The sequence below is a fragment of the Anopheles moucheti genome, chromosome 3 (genome assembly GCF_943734755.1).
Source record: "Anopheles moucheti chromosome 3, idAnoMoucSN_F20_07, whole genome shotgun sequence".
NCBI lineage: Eukaryota > Metazoa > Arthropoda > Insecta > Diptera > Culicidae > Anopheles > Anopheles moucheti.
The window spans coordinates 23,086,090-23,101,145 of NC_069141.1; the positions used below are offsets into that span (position 1 = coordinate 23,086,090).

Genomic DNA, 15,056 nt, shown 5'->3' on the forward strand with positions numbered 1-15,056 from the left:
ATGATTTTGATAACCGTCTGCCGTATATACATTTACAACGAGAGATGCGCGAAACGGAACGGTACGCCCAACGGTAGTCGTCATTCAAACGATTCCTTTTACGAATTCGCAGGAGTAGCATAGGAAGACACGAAAGAATTGCGTGATCCGTCGACAGTATCTGTCCGGTTATTTGCCAACAGTTAGGTGTTCGTTGTAGTGTGCAGATCGACATACGAAAATAGTAATCAAACCGTGGAACATTTTACTATTTGAATACAAATCTTAACGAATATACACACAACAGTACGTACAGTCAATTTAGAGCGAGTCGTTACGTCGATGTCAGGCTTCACAACTGAGGAGCAAAATGAGGCACGGCAAGTTTTACGATATTTTTTTAAAAGTCTTTTACCATTTCATAGCTTACCTTCATTTATTCACTTTAAAATGCGCGACTTGTAGTCCGATGCTAGGGTTAGAGCTACACATTTCCTTCGCTTGCTGGAGAAAGCATAGTAAAACCTAAAACCAATCTTCAGATTTACTTCCAAATGAACATTGACCATCACAGAGAAGTGTGGAGTGTTTGTTGTTACATTGCAAAACAAAGGAACTAAGTTTACTTGCACAACAAAAGCCATCCAGCAAGTAAGAAATACAAAGAGATCGGTGAACATAAACGTGTGAGGTAAAACGGAAGAAATTCTCATCTTATTGTTAATAGCTGTGTATGCGCGTAATTTGCAGTCATGTTACAGTACGACATCCAACAAAATGATAACAAATATAGTTTAAAACTATGCTCATTTCCAATCGGCACGTAAGCAAACAATCCCCGCTGCAATGGATATAGGTTCAGCTTTAGAACAAATTGGTCTCCCCATCACGTTCAGAGATTTAATTTTGTGGCGCATATAATGGATCAATCTTCAAATTGAAATCAAAATAAACCAATAAAGATAATGTAATAGAGCGAACGCATGATAGTTGTTTGGGTGTTTGAATTGTTGAAACGAAAGAAAACTTGTACCTTTTCCAGGGGCGTTTATTTGCAAACGAATATCGCAGAACGGGGTCTTCCTTCAAGTGTAACGGTTAATTTGAATGAACAGCTTGAGCCATTCAACGTGGAAATATAAACTGAAGCAATGATAGCCGGAAAACGTCAAAGCAACCGCACAGCAAACGCTATCACTGTACAGTCGGTGAAATAGGCACGCCACAAAAATGCACGATATCATTATCAAAACGAAGACGGAACAAGATTTCACAGAGGTACGTTACATAAAACATATCAGGATTACGGTATCTGGTCTTATGCCATTCTCTAATTATAGGTGGTATTCCTGTTAATCGATTACATCGTGGAGCTACCACGAAGCCAGCGGTCCCGTGAACGGCTGGGAACGCTGCTCGGTCAATCCACAACCAGCGAGGAACTCAAACACACGTTGAAACTGTTTGAAACCCTCGTACGTAAGTACTGTCTCGGTGAGCTTGACGAGGTGCGTCTGCGTACACATTTGAGCCAACTTTCACCGAGCCGGCAAGACCGTGTGCTGGAAATAGTGAATCTCCGTCGATCGGAAATAGCGCAACGGCTGATCGACGAGGTAAATCGTCGCGAGGGAGGTGTGCCGCTGGTAGAATCGTTCGATTGGAATGTTAGCTGGATAATGGGTAGCAGTAGCTTGGCATCGAGCAGAAAACAGCTGTGCACCGTGGCACTCGCTTGCCGGGACGGTGATTCGAAGCCACAAACGATCAGCTTCGAAATGGGCAAAGATCAAGTGGAGCAGCTGATAGGCGAACTGGAAACGGCTGTAGCATGATGCGAATTGTAAGTATGAAAAACAAGACGGTACAGCCTTCGCAGAGTTTTAAAACAATCTTACTAGGTAGGAATTTATCGTGGTGATGGAATCCAATTCATCGCGCATTGCCATTGAACTAAGTTAAGCACTTCTAATATTTAAGCATACTCAAATTTGCCGAAAAAAATGAGTAACTCCTTTTTTTGGGTAATTTTGATATTAATTAAACCAATCAGTTAACTGTTAGCATAGAAAATTCTTTAAATTATTCAACGTTACATATTGAGAAACAGCCGACAGCCAACCACACTTTTGGGAGCTACAAGCGCGGAATAACGGGGTCGTTGTGAAATACTTTTTATTCACTTAAACAAGTTGTTATTTTTGACGCTTACCCCACTTATCGTGAAGCCGGCCGTTTCGACATTTACGTATGGCAAACGCTAAAACCTTTTCAAATATCAACTTTTCCAAAATATCTCATTCATTACGTTGACCTAATATCGGATTGTAAACTAACGAGACACAAACACCATAGTTGAGTTTATTGGTTACACAAATGCTAGAAATTTAATGGCAATATGCCGTATCGAACTAACGCCGAGCTCAGCTGCATATTCCCATTCATTGTAGAGTGCATTTTTTATTAGTTCATTCAATGTAATGAGGTAATGTCAATAATTTCATCTGTAAAATCATGAATCCTTCCACGTACCGCCGGGCAACGGTTTATTTCGGATTGTAAACAGCTCCATAGAACAGTGGCAATCTAGTGGTCTCCTCCCGAATAAGCATTAGAAAAGGTCCGTTGACGATGAAACTAACCTGGGACGAGATACGATCGACCAGCGTAGCGGTAGCAGCACCTCCCTCTGTACCGCGCTCATTCACCGTCACATCCACCTTGTGCAGCATTTCGTTCACGAAGATCGATTCATTCTTCGTCGGCATCGGTGTCTGTCGTCGGCGGCGTCGCCGGAAGTCTTCACCCTCCGCACAGCACACGCATGTTTGGCCCCCATACGCACAGTTTTTCTTCAAGCATTCGCCCCGCTCAATACCATTATGCTCCGCCACAACGCATCCTTCCTGTTGTTGCTGCAACTGGCGCACAGCGTTTTCCTTCGTGTCCTGCAACACGTCCAAAATGTCCAGCGGATCATTACCATCGTACCGATTCAGTGAGGTAAGCAGACGGTACAGGTCCGCCTCTTTACGATCGAACAGCGTATAAACGCCGAGCTGCTGGAGCACACTCTTCAAGCTGATGGAGTTGGTGATATGCATCTTGGGGAACAGCAGCGTGACCGATTTCATCTTCATCTTCGTTACAATGTCGTTCACCCGCTCGGCAGTAATTTTGGACTGCAACGATTGCACCAGCTCCCGGGTTGAGTTCATCGGCAGGAAGATGTACATGGTGACGTTCTGGCGGTACGGCACACCGACCACACGTACGTTTTCCTCCTGCCAGTAGTAGTACGGCATGCAGTGACTCTTGGCCATCATCGGGATGTCGATCGAGTCCGGCCCATCCGGTCCGTTCGGGAAGAAGCGCCTGTTCCGGGTGGCAAGCGGTTCAAATGGTTCCTCCCAAAGGCCGCGGAAGTACAGCGTGTTGACGATCATCAGGATCGTGTCCGGGCTGACGTGCGATACGATGTCCGCTATACGTCCGCGCGTTTGATTATTCACCCAGTTGTTAATGTACCGCACGGAAGTGGTCTCGTCGCCGACAAAGTCAAGGTGCTTCAGTTCGCTCTGGTACAAATCTCTGGCCAGCTTGTTGTAGCGATCGTCGAACGTGGTACCCAGTTGGGCGAAGATCCCGTTACCAATCTGTATGATAAGATCCTTCCTGTATGGGGAAAAACACACAACAAATTCAAAGGTGAGACACATGTTTGTTCTTGCAAATTACAGCTGTGAAACGATCAGGGGATGAAATGTCGGCGTGTGAATTGAACGTACAATTCTTTCCATCAGAAATTGATCGTTCTGGCTTTTTCCCTAAGTGAAAAACATAATACAATTCGAGCAGAGGTACGGAAAAGTAGACTCTTTTATTGATCGTCTTTTACATACAATCGTCATCGGTTAATAATAGGTAGCTTTGTTGCGATCCGCACCTTCGGTAAATAAATTCTATTCGATGCCGTTGCGGCAAATGTCCTAAACCTACCATGATCGTAGCGCATTGTTTTTCGACGCTTGGATCTAAAATTGCACTGGTGTGGGCAGGCCCAGTTAGCCTGGCGCACATAGCTTCTTCCCGTATTGAACGTGCCTGGCTATATAGTTACGCATACATGCATAGCAGTCCCATATTTAGCTAGTCGGATGGTAAATGGGTCCGTAAAATAGCGGCAAATTAGTGCGATCGTTGCGAATCAGCAGCAAAAATGGTGCCTCCGCACGGAACACGACGCTGGTGCCGGAACGGTTCAGTGTCACAATAGTGGCCGCCCCACCTTCCGTACCCGTTTCGTTCACCTCCAGATCGACCTGATGCACCGCGTTGCTCACGTACAGCTGCTCGGCCGCACGTTTGCTACGCCTTCGCAAACCCTTCTTCCCCACTGGGCCATTTTCCTTGACGATGCGCTTGTTCAGTATGAAGTCCTTGCTGTTCAGCGGACCTGCTTGTGCGTGCTTGCTGCTCGGCACCTTGTAGCTAACGTCACGCTTTGTTTTACGCTGCCGATTCGTTCTGGACGGACTGGCAGTTAATGGTACGAGCGTCTGTGGGACAGGTTCTGTCGTTGGTGGTTGTTCCGTTTCAGAATTTACGGCCGGTTCATCCTTCGTATCGTTACTGATACGGTTGAATATTAAGACTTCTTTCCTATCGTACCACGGCTCCGTAGTCGGTCTCCGTTCGTATGCTGGCGTGTTTAGCGCAGGTCGCCTCGCTGGAGCTAATGCGTCCACCGCTTCTTGCACCCGGCTCGGGTACGAATCCGTCTGCGCTGGTGGGTCGTTCAACATGGCGGATAGATTGCTTCGCTCCGCTCGGAACATCGACGATACGCCCAGCAGCTGGAGCACGCGCTTCAGATCCACCGTGTTGCTGATGTGCATCTTAGGAAACAGGATGATCGAGGTTTTGATCGACATACTGTCGATCAACTGTTGCACCTTATCACCGTTCAGCTTCGGGATGAGTCGCTGCAGTTTCGCCCGGTTCGAATCGTTCGGCATGATCACGTACATCGTGGTCAGGTTGTTCTTGTACGGCAACCCAATGATGCGCGCATCCAGCTCGGCTGATTCGTAGAACGGAAAGCAACCACCGTGTGCCATCATCTCCACCATCACCGACGGTTTGTCCTTGCCGTCCGGGAAAAATTCCCGCAGCTTCGTCGCCCCGTCGATAAACGTTTCCGCCCACAGTGCCTTGAAGTACAGGGCGCTCGCCAGCACCATGACCGTGCTGGGGGGCAGTGTCGATGCCAGTATGTTCGGTATCTTGCCGTGCGTCTTCTCGCTTACCCATCCGTTAATGAACTGCGTCGCACCGGACGCGTTCTGCTCAAAGTCAAGGGACCGCACCTCGGAGCTGTAGTACATCATCGATTGGTTGCGGTACGTGTCGCTGAGCTGGAAGTTGCGCTCGACAAATATACCGTTGGCGACCGTTATTAAGTGCGCTGTTGGATCGTAGTCGGTTGGGTAGCTAAAAGCAAACAGGTGGAAAACAACAAGAAGAAGAAAAAAAGGTTGCTTTGAATAGAGCTTTCCAGCACAGACAGGGTAACTATCATTAGGAGTTCCGGGTGCTGCTTGCAAAATGGGCGTCGTGTGAAGGCTCAACTTGATTGCGCAACCGTTGGAAAGTTAGTGCCAAATAAGTTTAGTAGCAAAGAATTCCCATCACCGGAGCCCATTGTACCCAAAGGTGGTAGAAAAGTGGGGGTAGCCTTAACACTTGGTTCGTGGATGCTGCTTGCAACACACAGCCACACACAAGGTTTAGTAATTCCGTGCGCATACTAACAGAAGTTATAGTGATATATTCGAGCAAACATACTGAGAGGACTGCGTCATACTCACCCACACGACACCCAGGGCCAAATGAAATGTATTCATTAACTCACTTTTACGTGTCACTCGAACATGTTAAACGAACAGTAACGGCGTAACGTAGACAAATCGAACTGATAAGCGCCATTACCAAGCGCCTTAAGAAACAAGTTTCAACGGACACAGGAGTTTTCCTGTTCTTGATAGAACATATCAGAGGTAATGCGGACATCATTGGTCCACGTATAGGATGCAGTCAACGAGCTATGCGCTCATCCTGCTGATTCCTCACACAGATCAGCGAACGTGAAGATCGCTTTCAGACTTCTGTTTCCATGACGGAACAGGAACGACACTCCACTCTCACATCACATCATGGCATTGAGCCGATCGAGATTTGCTTGACAGCGAGGAGGAGGAAGGTTATGCGCGACATTTTGCGATCGGACAATGCGGATGGCATAATTTATTATTCAGGAAAATCCAACGTCTGACCGGTTCGGTGAGTAACGTGAACGCGAAAAACGCGATACACCGGCTCCAAAACCGACCGGAACGTGCTGAAACCGATTCTTTATGCTTATGCCATTCTTATCTTTATAGGTTCGTCCAGCGCTGGGTATATGCTGTGAGTAATAGGTGCTGACATTTAAATGGGCGACCATCGCTCCCATGTACGTCACAACAGTCACAACGCAATCTGCTACCGATTTTCACAAGCGAAACAAACGTACTTGGCATGTCTTATTTCTGTTTATTTGTGGTTAATGCAATGGAGGATCGATTTTTTTTTTAAATTACATACTCCAAAACGCTTGATCGTCCTCCTGCGCTCCTGGCTTAGAATACTACCCGCAGGCACACAACCCCCCTATGTAGAAATACTGTCGCAAAGTGGAAACGGTCGTTCAGGGCCGTGGATCATACACGGCACCGTAAAACAATGGAAGTTGCGTTTGGTCGTGGCGAATGAAGATCAAGAATGGGCCGTCAACGACGAAGGAATAGCCTGGCGCGATGCGATCGATAAGTGCTACAGTAACCGCACCACCTTCCGTGCCCTGTTCGTTCACATCCAGCGTCACGTGGGTGATGATCTCATTTACATGCGGCAGGGGTTGTCGTGGCCTTTGCTGGGATTGCTGTTGTGGTGGCCGTTGTTGCAGCACCTGATTCGTTTGCGCTGGCCGTTGCCGTTGTATCTGAGTTTGTTGCTGCTGCTGCTGCTGTTGTTGTTGTACTGTTTGCTGTTGAAATGTTCCTTGCTGTTGCCGTTGTATTGGCTGTTGTTGTTGCGGTTGGGGTCTTACTTGTTGCTGTTGTTGTGCTGGCTGCTGTTGTTGCGGTTGGGGTCTTACTTGTTGCTGTTGTTGTGCTGGCTGCTGTTGTTGCGGTTGGGGTCTTACTTGTTGCTGTTGTTGCGCTGGTTGTTGTGATAGTCTAGTTTGGAACTGTTGTTGTTGCTGTGGCAGTTCCGGTTGCTCTAGCAGCTGCTGATAGGGTGCTTGCTGTACCTGTGGCTGTACCGGTTGGCCGAGGAATGGAGCCTGACGTTTCTGGATCCGCGATGATGTTGTGCACGTAAAGCAAATATTTTGTACAGCATCCCATTGGAATCCATACTGCTGGCAAATAACACTGTTGAACAGCTGAGCATAGCGGTAACAAGTGATCTTGGGTGGAACGTAAACCGGTGGATTTGGGTTCGCCGCCTCGTCTGCACCGAACCGATTGGCCAACATCTGTTGGCTGTTTGACCCGGCCTGTTGCTGTGGTTGCTGTGTTTGTGGTTGTTGCAATGCCACATTGGAGGTACAGCAGTAGCACAAATTTTTGAACATTTTACACTCATATCGCTGTTCGCATGCTGCCGGGGTTCTTAACTCCGGGTTAAGCAGGTAGTTGGGCTTCACACAGATGTGCGTAGTTAGCGACGATGCGGTAAACCCAATCAGACAATTCCTTTTCTTCTTATCATCATAATAATGCTTCGCTACATGCGCTCCACAGTCGGGGGTAAGGTCCTCGGTTGGTATGCGATTGCATGTACATTCGTTGCTGCGCGCTGTATATCTACAGTTCTCGATCAAATTACAGTCATGGGCCGCTGTGTTAAACGATACTATGTCTTGTACAGCGTTTGCCGGAGGTCGTGGCTGCGCCTGTGATGGAGTTTGTGGCCGCGGTACTGCGTTCTGCTGTACAGGAGCAATGGTTGGGGTTTGTGTGGACGGTTCCGTAGCATCTAAACGGTTTTGAGTGTTTAGTGGCCTTATTGGCTCACCTGGGTTGCTAGTAACGGTGGAGTCAGTCGCCCTTTTGTCGTTGAACATTTCCGTCAAGTTAGATCGCTGCGGATCGAAGAGATCGCGGATGCCCAACCGTTGCAGGATGCTGCCCATACGTATGCGGTTCGAGATGTTTAGCTTCGGCAACACGACCATACCCTTCTTTACGATCATTCGGTCGATCAACCAGTTTAGATGGGGAGCGTTCAGTACTGCCAGCTTCTCCTGGACTTTCTGCCGGTTTGAACCATTGGGCAGGATGATGTACATGGTCGATTTGCCCATTTCGTACGGCAGTCCAACAATCTGTACATCGTACTCATTGGTTGCATTGTAGTAAGGGAAGCATCCGGTAGTGGCCATCGATTCCACCCTGATGTCCGGCTCTAACCGACCGTTAGGATAGAACGATCTCTGCCGCGTGCCGAACGGTGAAAATGTTGTTTCCCACTGTGCCTTAAAGTACAGAGCGTTCGCCACTATCATACGCGTATTGCGCAGCAGATCTGCCGTGACAATCTCCGTGATCTTGCCTTTGGTTGCGTCCGAGCACCAATTGTTTATAAACGCTGCCGCACCAGTTGCATCGCGCTCGAAGTCCAGATTATTCACCGTCCCTTGGTAGATGCGTTGCGTTAGTTGCACGTACCGTTCGATTGGCTTGAGGTCTTTTTGCAGAAACAAACCGTTCGCAACCGATATCTGATGGGACGGGTATCTGTTGGAAATGCGAGTGAGGAGGAGGATGGTTCGCAAGTCAGGTGATGAATGTAAAACGGTCCATGTGTTGGGATAATCGTGCAGTGTGTGCATGTGAGCGTTCGTCTATTTGTGAGGATACACACGATATGGCAATGAGGCGGTCGCCGACAAGTCTAGCTCCAGTGATCCAGAGTGAGCTATGTAAGCTTTGTAACCCGCTAAAAATGGTGCTGGGTGGTCGAGAAGAAGCGATTACGTGCAATGATAACAACAGTTAAGCCGCTGACGAAGCTGTCCTCCCGGTTAGAGCGGACTTGCGTGGGATGTTAGCATCCAAGCGAATGTTAATGCAATGACATGATCTACTCACGGATGCAATTTAACTGACTGCTTTGATCCTTTCTTACAGGTGTTTATTTGCTAACAACATTGATGGAGCTTTCACCATGACCGTCACCATAAAGCCCCTGTGCTGGGTTTATGCAATTGGAGTATGCGAGATCCCTGGTATGTACGTATTTCTATTTCCATATACATTCGCATCATACCGAAAGTGTCAGATTACAACGAGATTACGACAAAATTATGGAATCGCTGTCGAAACTGAGTTGATTCGCACGATTCGCTAAACTAATTGACAGTGTGCAGGTTCGGTAAATTGCCATTGCATCTTACCAATGGTACAATTAGATGTGATACAAACTTATAAACAAGCATCAAACGTTTGAAGGAGAAGAAGCGAAAACAACGAAAAAGGATACCAGTATCTTTTACAGAACAGAACAGAACAGTAGTCAGACCAAGCGTAAAGGTTCGTTGTGAACATACCTTAAACGAAAGAACAATAACAATTTAACTTACTCGTTGGGATTGCTCGGTGATTGCGCTGGTAGGAACTCTTCGTCTTCCTCCTCTTCATCGTATCGATTGCACTTATCGTTCAAGCGCCAGGTCACTAGCGGCTCCAGGCTGGGATCGTTCGACACCAGGTCTTGAAACAGGCGCCCGAAGCCGACGTGTATCTCCTGGAACGAGAGCTGCCCCCTGTCTAAGCCCATAACTTTAAGCAGTTCTTGCTGCGTTGTACCGCCCGAGCCAAGCAGCAGCAGCGACAACGCTCCCGCTATGCTGACGGGTGAGAAGATTTCCGTTTTGCTTTTCTGGTTCGACAGCGCGTTAGCGATCCTTGCGGCTAGATTGGTCACGCTATCCGACACCACCTTCGAGTTGGCGGTCGGTACATGCAGACGATTCCCTTGCTGATTGGCAACAGATGCCGGTTTTTGCAAACCACTTTTTGGATTGTTGGCCGCATCGGATTCCAGTGCGCTGGCTAGCAGCAGTAGCCCTACTGCCACCAGCATCCAGAACACATTGGAACCGGAACGCATTTTGCTCCCGGAGTGTAACATCTAGATCGAGAAAAGATGAAAGGGAGAAGGTGAGATTGTTAGCACATTACAAACTCAAAGTACGCCAGTATTTACTACGCGAAAGAAAATGTTCTATAGCATGATCATTTTACCACCTGTCAAAGAAAACAGACGACCTTGATTACTTCTCGATCTTCTCTTCAACAATTTTTTCCCCTGTTGATCATCTGTCTCCAGCTCTTTGTTCGATGTTAGTCCGCTTTAAGCGCTTTATGAGTTGGAAGATTTGAAGATCAGTAATTTTCTTGAACCTACCGTAACCCCAAGCACACGGATAACTCAATTATCGCATCGCAGCTCGAGCGGGACCGGTTTGCAATGTTCAATACCGTAGCATAGGAAATCACACAACGGCCGTACCGCGGGTACGACGAAAGGCAAAGCAAGCGAGTGTCTGCCGTATACCATAGCTGTTATCACGGTGTCCGACGCTCAGAACTGGAATTCATCAGACGTCATCAGAAAAACCCAGAAATACAACCGTGCACCGTACACCACAATGAGGCACGACGACAACGACGACGCCGATCCCCACACGATGATGTCTGTCGGCACACTGCTAACAGGTTGAAATCGAGTGCGAGTTTCTATTAGCACTTAAAAGAAGCAGCTGCGAGTTGTTGAAATGAAACTCTTTTATAAAGCTCCGCTCCGATGCAGTAATGAAGCGCTTAATCTGATGCATCCGTTTTCTGGAGCCATGCGTGTGCAAAAGTTATTCAAACCATTGCAAAACTGCAAGACGGTTTCCGCCTTCCGACTGCCCATTTATGGTGGGGCAAGTTCGGAGCAACTTTGAGGCAAAGGCCAACACCTCTATCGCCATCCAAAGAAGCTGAACTCGCTCTAATGTACACAACCCGCCGTAAGATTCTTTCGAGGCCGAGTCGTGTGGACACGGTTCCGGCAAGGTCGCAGTAATCTTCGCACGCACGCAGCGGTGTACGGTGGTAGAACACTACATCTGGTGGCAGCTTGCAGCAGCAAAATAGTCCTGCAAAAATTATCACCTGGCTAGGACGTCGGATCCGAGCGTCTTAACGCTCGCACTGGATGAAACTGACTAACAGACTGACTGGCAAAATGTTTTGAAAAACGCGGAAAAGATGTTCCACCCGCCGGTCGTGTGAAACGATCGTAACCGGTTGGCCGTTGCTGTTAATGCTTAGATTGGTTTCGGGCATAAGGTCTCGCACGAACGCATTATATACGTATATTGGTTTATTCTCTTCGTCCCCACTGTTTCCTTTTTCGTCGTTCATCCGATTCTCTCGCACAAAGCGGAATACCCAATGGATCTTTAGCGTCTGCAGCACGTAAATCAAAGACTCAAAATGTGTTCAATATTCTTCTAAATATCAACGACTAAATCTATACAACATTCGTTAACACATACGGGCGCGAGCCGTTTTCGATCTGTGTCCAGAGCAATATGGTACTTTCTAAATGCCAATGACATTGCTACTGTTCCAAACACAGTTGGCTAAGGTCACTTCTCTCTGTATGGATGCTGTATAGATGTTCCATCAACAACATCAAGATGTTCGCGATCAAGCAAGTTCAAAAATTCCTATGGTTTGTTTTGCAACATCATCATATGTGTCTGTCAAGTGAAGGAAATGTATAAGAGATCACTAAATAAGTTTTCTTATGACGTCAACTATTCTTGGGATGGCATAATGGAAAAAAAAGTCTGTTCGTGTGTGAACTGTCTTGTAAATGATTATCTCAACCTGAATTCGGGTATAGCGAAAACTGCATTATCATGTAGCTAAATTTAGAGCTCTATTGTTCCATCTTACCATTGTTGGTAAACGTACAAGCATGCTCCCAACTGTGTCATATTCAGAAGGAGATCCCTTTCAATGCATTCTTTTTCTCCCATATGGCGTAATGACCTACTAAGGTCATAGCCTGCCATATTTCAGGCTTACTAAACATATTTTACCTCGTAGTGCCGGATAGTGAGTCCTTGATACGGGTGATTGGCTCCGGTTTTGGCGTCGGTTCTGTGGTGTGAAGACCGGCATCGCCACCAGTACACCGGGCCGCCACAGATATGGGACATTAATCAAAAGCTAACCTGAACCTATTCGGAGATATTATTCCAGATACTATTTACCGAATTGAATGACATCCGGTTGGCAACCCGGCGCCGGTCTTCACACGAACGGACCGGACCAAAGTCAATCCCATCCGGATCAATCCTCCGTAGCCAGGACTAATCATCCGGCTACGTAGTAAAATAAGCCTGGTAAGCAAGAAATGACAAACATATGACCTAGTAGGTCGTTAGGCAAGAAGGGAGAGAGAGAGACATCCGGTTGATTCCATCAAACATAGTGCTTTTTTCAGGTTAGGAAATACAACGCTTATGTTTGTGCCATAAAACGATAGACACAACAGCTACTCGCCAGGACGAGGCAGATATTATAACAGTCAGTAGTGTCGGTAACACAACTAAGCAATCCGATCCGGGATCACTCAAGGGAGACTTGGAGTGTCTTTTTGCGCATAAGCCTACCCTTCTAGGGATAATGCAAGTCATTGATATCAGCCTTAATCACATCATCTTGGGGAATTTCAAAACGCCATAAGTGGAGATAATAAATTCTCCCCATTTTGTACCACACCTACACATAGCAAGAATAGATTATCCGGTGAAGTAGTACACAAACATTTAGTAAACACTTCCACATACGTGATCGTGATCATCATGATCTGCAGCATCACGTTTGAAGATATAATTAGCCGAATGATCAGTAAATCTTCACTAATGTATATAAGGAAGTAATATGAATGAAAAAAATGGGAACTTAATTTGATTCTGTTATTTTCGAATGGGGTATGGAATCTTTGTTTTCGTAACAAATAATCTTATCAGTGTGCTGTATATGGGACCACACTTTGGTTTTTTTCTGAACTTGATGAACTTTTCTAAGAGTATTAGCGTTTGAAAGACATACATATGTAAATCGAGAAGAGTCATATGTGTCTCCTTGTTATTTCCGTGATTGTTGACATGGTTTAAAGAGTCCCCACCGGAAATCGTTTGTCTCCGGCGAGACTTTTATTTCGGGGTTTTAATGAGGTTAACTTTTAGTTTTTGAATGTATCACATGAAAGCTTGTTGTTTGTTTCCATTCGCTAAAGTGACAACAGGTGCTTGGATTTGCATGGCGATCGTCCTTTTTTTTGCAAATTTAATTTAAAAAAAAACAACATTTCGCACCTTTCTTTGCACTGTCGTCGGCAGTGAAAACGCTTTCTTTTTGAAGGTGTTTTGTGCGTTATTGCAATAACAAAAAAAAAAAACGCCGTGAAACCATATGAAGCGAACGTAATTTGAGGCTGTGTATGCCCACAAGGTTCACGTCCAAACCGCAAACCGGTTTCCTTCGTCCGATCCGATCCGTCAGACTCTCGACACCCCTTTTGCTCAATACCGTACCGCGCCAAGCGCCAAGGACTGAAGTTCGTGATCTGCGTCCCGGATGATAATAAACCTAACTGTATATGTTTGCTTGGTTCGTTCCATTGCCTCACAAATATTACACAAATGAGTGAAATTTTGCTTCAATTTAAACGCTCACAGAGGACGGTGACGAGGCGTTGTGCGAGACCTGAACAATGTCCTTGAACCCGAAACGCGACCAACAGCGAAGAACAAGAAGAAGAACAGTTGCACGGCAAGGGCAACATGTAAAGATCATAAAAGACACCGGAAGGCAATGGTGTACTGAGTGGCTCAAAACATTAGCAGCGACGATCACTGAGTTAAATATGATCAAAACCTGAGCAACGTAGAATAGTCTCGTTTCGCACCAGCACTTCGTTCGAGCAGGAATATACAATTAACGGCAGAGTGCAAGCTTGGCGATGACCTCTGCGGAATCGGGTGATAAGAATCGTGAGTGTGTGTCTTGTCATCCGGTAGAATGTGCTGTAGCTGTACAGCCGAACGAAGACGACTGCCGTCAAGGGCGTCGTTAAATCGAAATGACGAATGCAGGAGGCTAGAGCTAGTACTAAAATTCACTGAGCTATGCTTACCGGTTCTGCGTGTTTATAATGAAAATTTAGACAAGCTGCTTCTTGGGCGCAAGAATAAATCAAGCAAAACACACACACGGGTCGGTAAACTATTTCGGTTGGAGAAAACTTTCCACTTAGCTTCCGACAGCCCACACTCTCGCACACTTTTAATCACACGCGATCGTTTTCGAACACCTTGGCGCTGCAGGATTCCGGAGTCTTTTTTTCTCACTATGTTATCCTATCTCTATGACGTGGAGTGGGAACGTTCGCACTTTATTCTGATTATTCAGGGTGTTGGACTTGGCAACCCACTAGCAACACTGGTCACGGGCAACACATTTTGGTCAACCGAAGCACATGAACTGGTCGAGAATGACTGAGAATCCCGCTGGTTCTGCGCCGCGACTATCATCTAATCGTCTCACACACTCTCACAATCGCGTCCTCACAGCACACACTTGCGTGCGTGCCGCACCCAAACAGACCCGCGAACGGAAATCTTGCGCCGTACTCCCGAAGCAAGGGAAGAACAGAAAAAAAGCCAACAATCCGTAACCGTACACACACGGATCGAGCAACCTATCCGAGATCTGGTTTGCCGAGCACTGGAAACTTGTCCGACCGGTGCGAAACTATAAACCGTACGCCATGACGTCGAACGTGCCCGGATCGGAGCGATCAACAACATGCGTATTACTCAGAGCGAACGCGACCCAGAGATGATCATTACGCGAACCAATGTGTCATTTCGCGTTGCTGCAGTGTGGTTGCTCGGC

The 15,056-nt window shown here is 46.7% G+C and overlaps 2 protein-coding genes across 3 annotated transcripts; one reads left to right on the forward strand and one right to left on the reverse strand.

Moving 5' to 3' along the window:
- The first annotated feature begins 1,168 nt into the window (after window positions 1-1,168).
- Window positions 1,169-9,286, forward strand: LOC128305301 (uncharacterized). 2 transcript variants are annotated; one of them, XM_053042683.1, is made up of 3 exons: window positions 1,169-1,257; window positions 1,320-1,822; window positions 9,219-9,286. In XM_053042683.1, the coding sequence occupies exons 1-2, from the start codon at window positions 1,210-1,212 to the stop codon at window positions 1,812-1,814; spliced, it is 543 nt and encodes a 180-aa protein (XP_052898643.1). In that variant the 5' UTR covers window positions 1,169-1,209; the 3' UTR covers window positions 1,815-1,822; window positions 9,219-9,286. The 2 variants fall into 2 exon arrangements, with proteins under 2 accessions (XP_052898643.1, XP_052898642.1); XM_053042682.1 differs by lacking the exon at window positions 9,219-9,286 and having other exon boundaries at window positions 1,320-1,995.
- Window positions 2,403-14,866, reverse strand: LOC128300724 (uncharacterized). Its single transcript, XM_053036893.1, has 5 exons — window positions 14,296-14,866; window positions 9,671-10,221; window positions 4,130-5,472; window positions 4,084-4,087; window positions 2,403-3,654 (listed from the first exon to the last, which is right to left on the reverse strand). The coding sequence occupies exons 2-5, from the start codon at window positions 10,219-10,221 to the stop codon at window positions 2,526-2,528; spliced, it is 3,027 nt and encodes a 1,008-aa protein (XP_052892853.1). The 5' UTR covers window positions 14,296-14,866; the 3' UTR covers window positions 2,403-2,525.
- Between the last annotated feature and the right edge of the window lie 190 nt (window positions 14,867-15,056).

Coding starts and splice junctions, on each gene's coding strand:
- LOC128305301 (XM_053042683.1), top strand. CDS start 1,210: ATGCACGATATCATTATCAAAACGAAGACGGAACAAGATTTCACAGAG. Junction 1,258..1,319: donor CGGAACAAGATTTCACAGAG/GTACGTTACATA, acceptor CTCTAATTATAG/GTGGTATTCCTGTTAATCGA.
- LOC128300724 (XM_053036893.1), bottom strand. CDS start 10,221: ATGTTACACTCCGGGAGCAAAATGCGTTCCGGTTCCAATGTGTTCTGG. Junction 5,473..9,670: donor TCACCGAGCAATCCCAACGA/GTAAGTTAAATT, acceptor GTTTGCTTTTAG/CTACCCAACCGACTACGATC.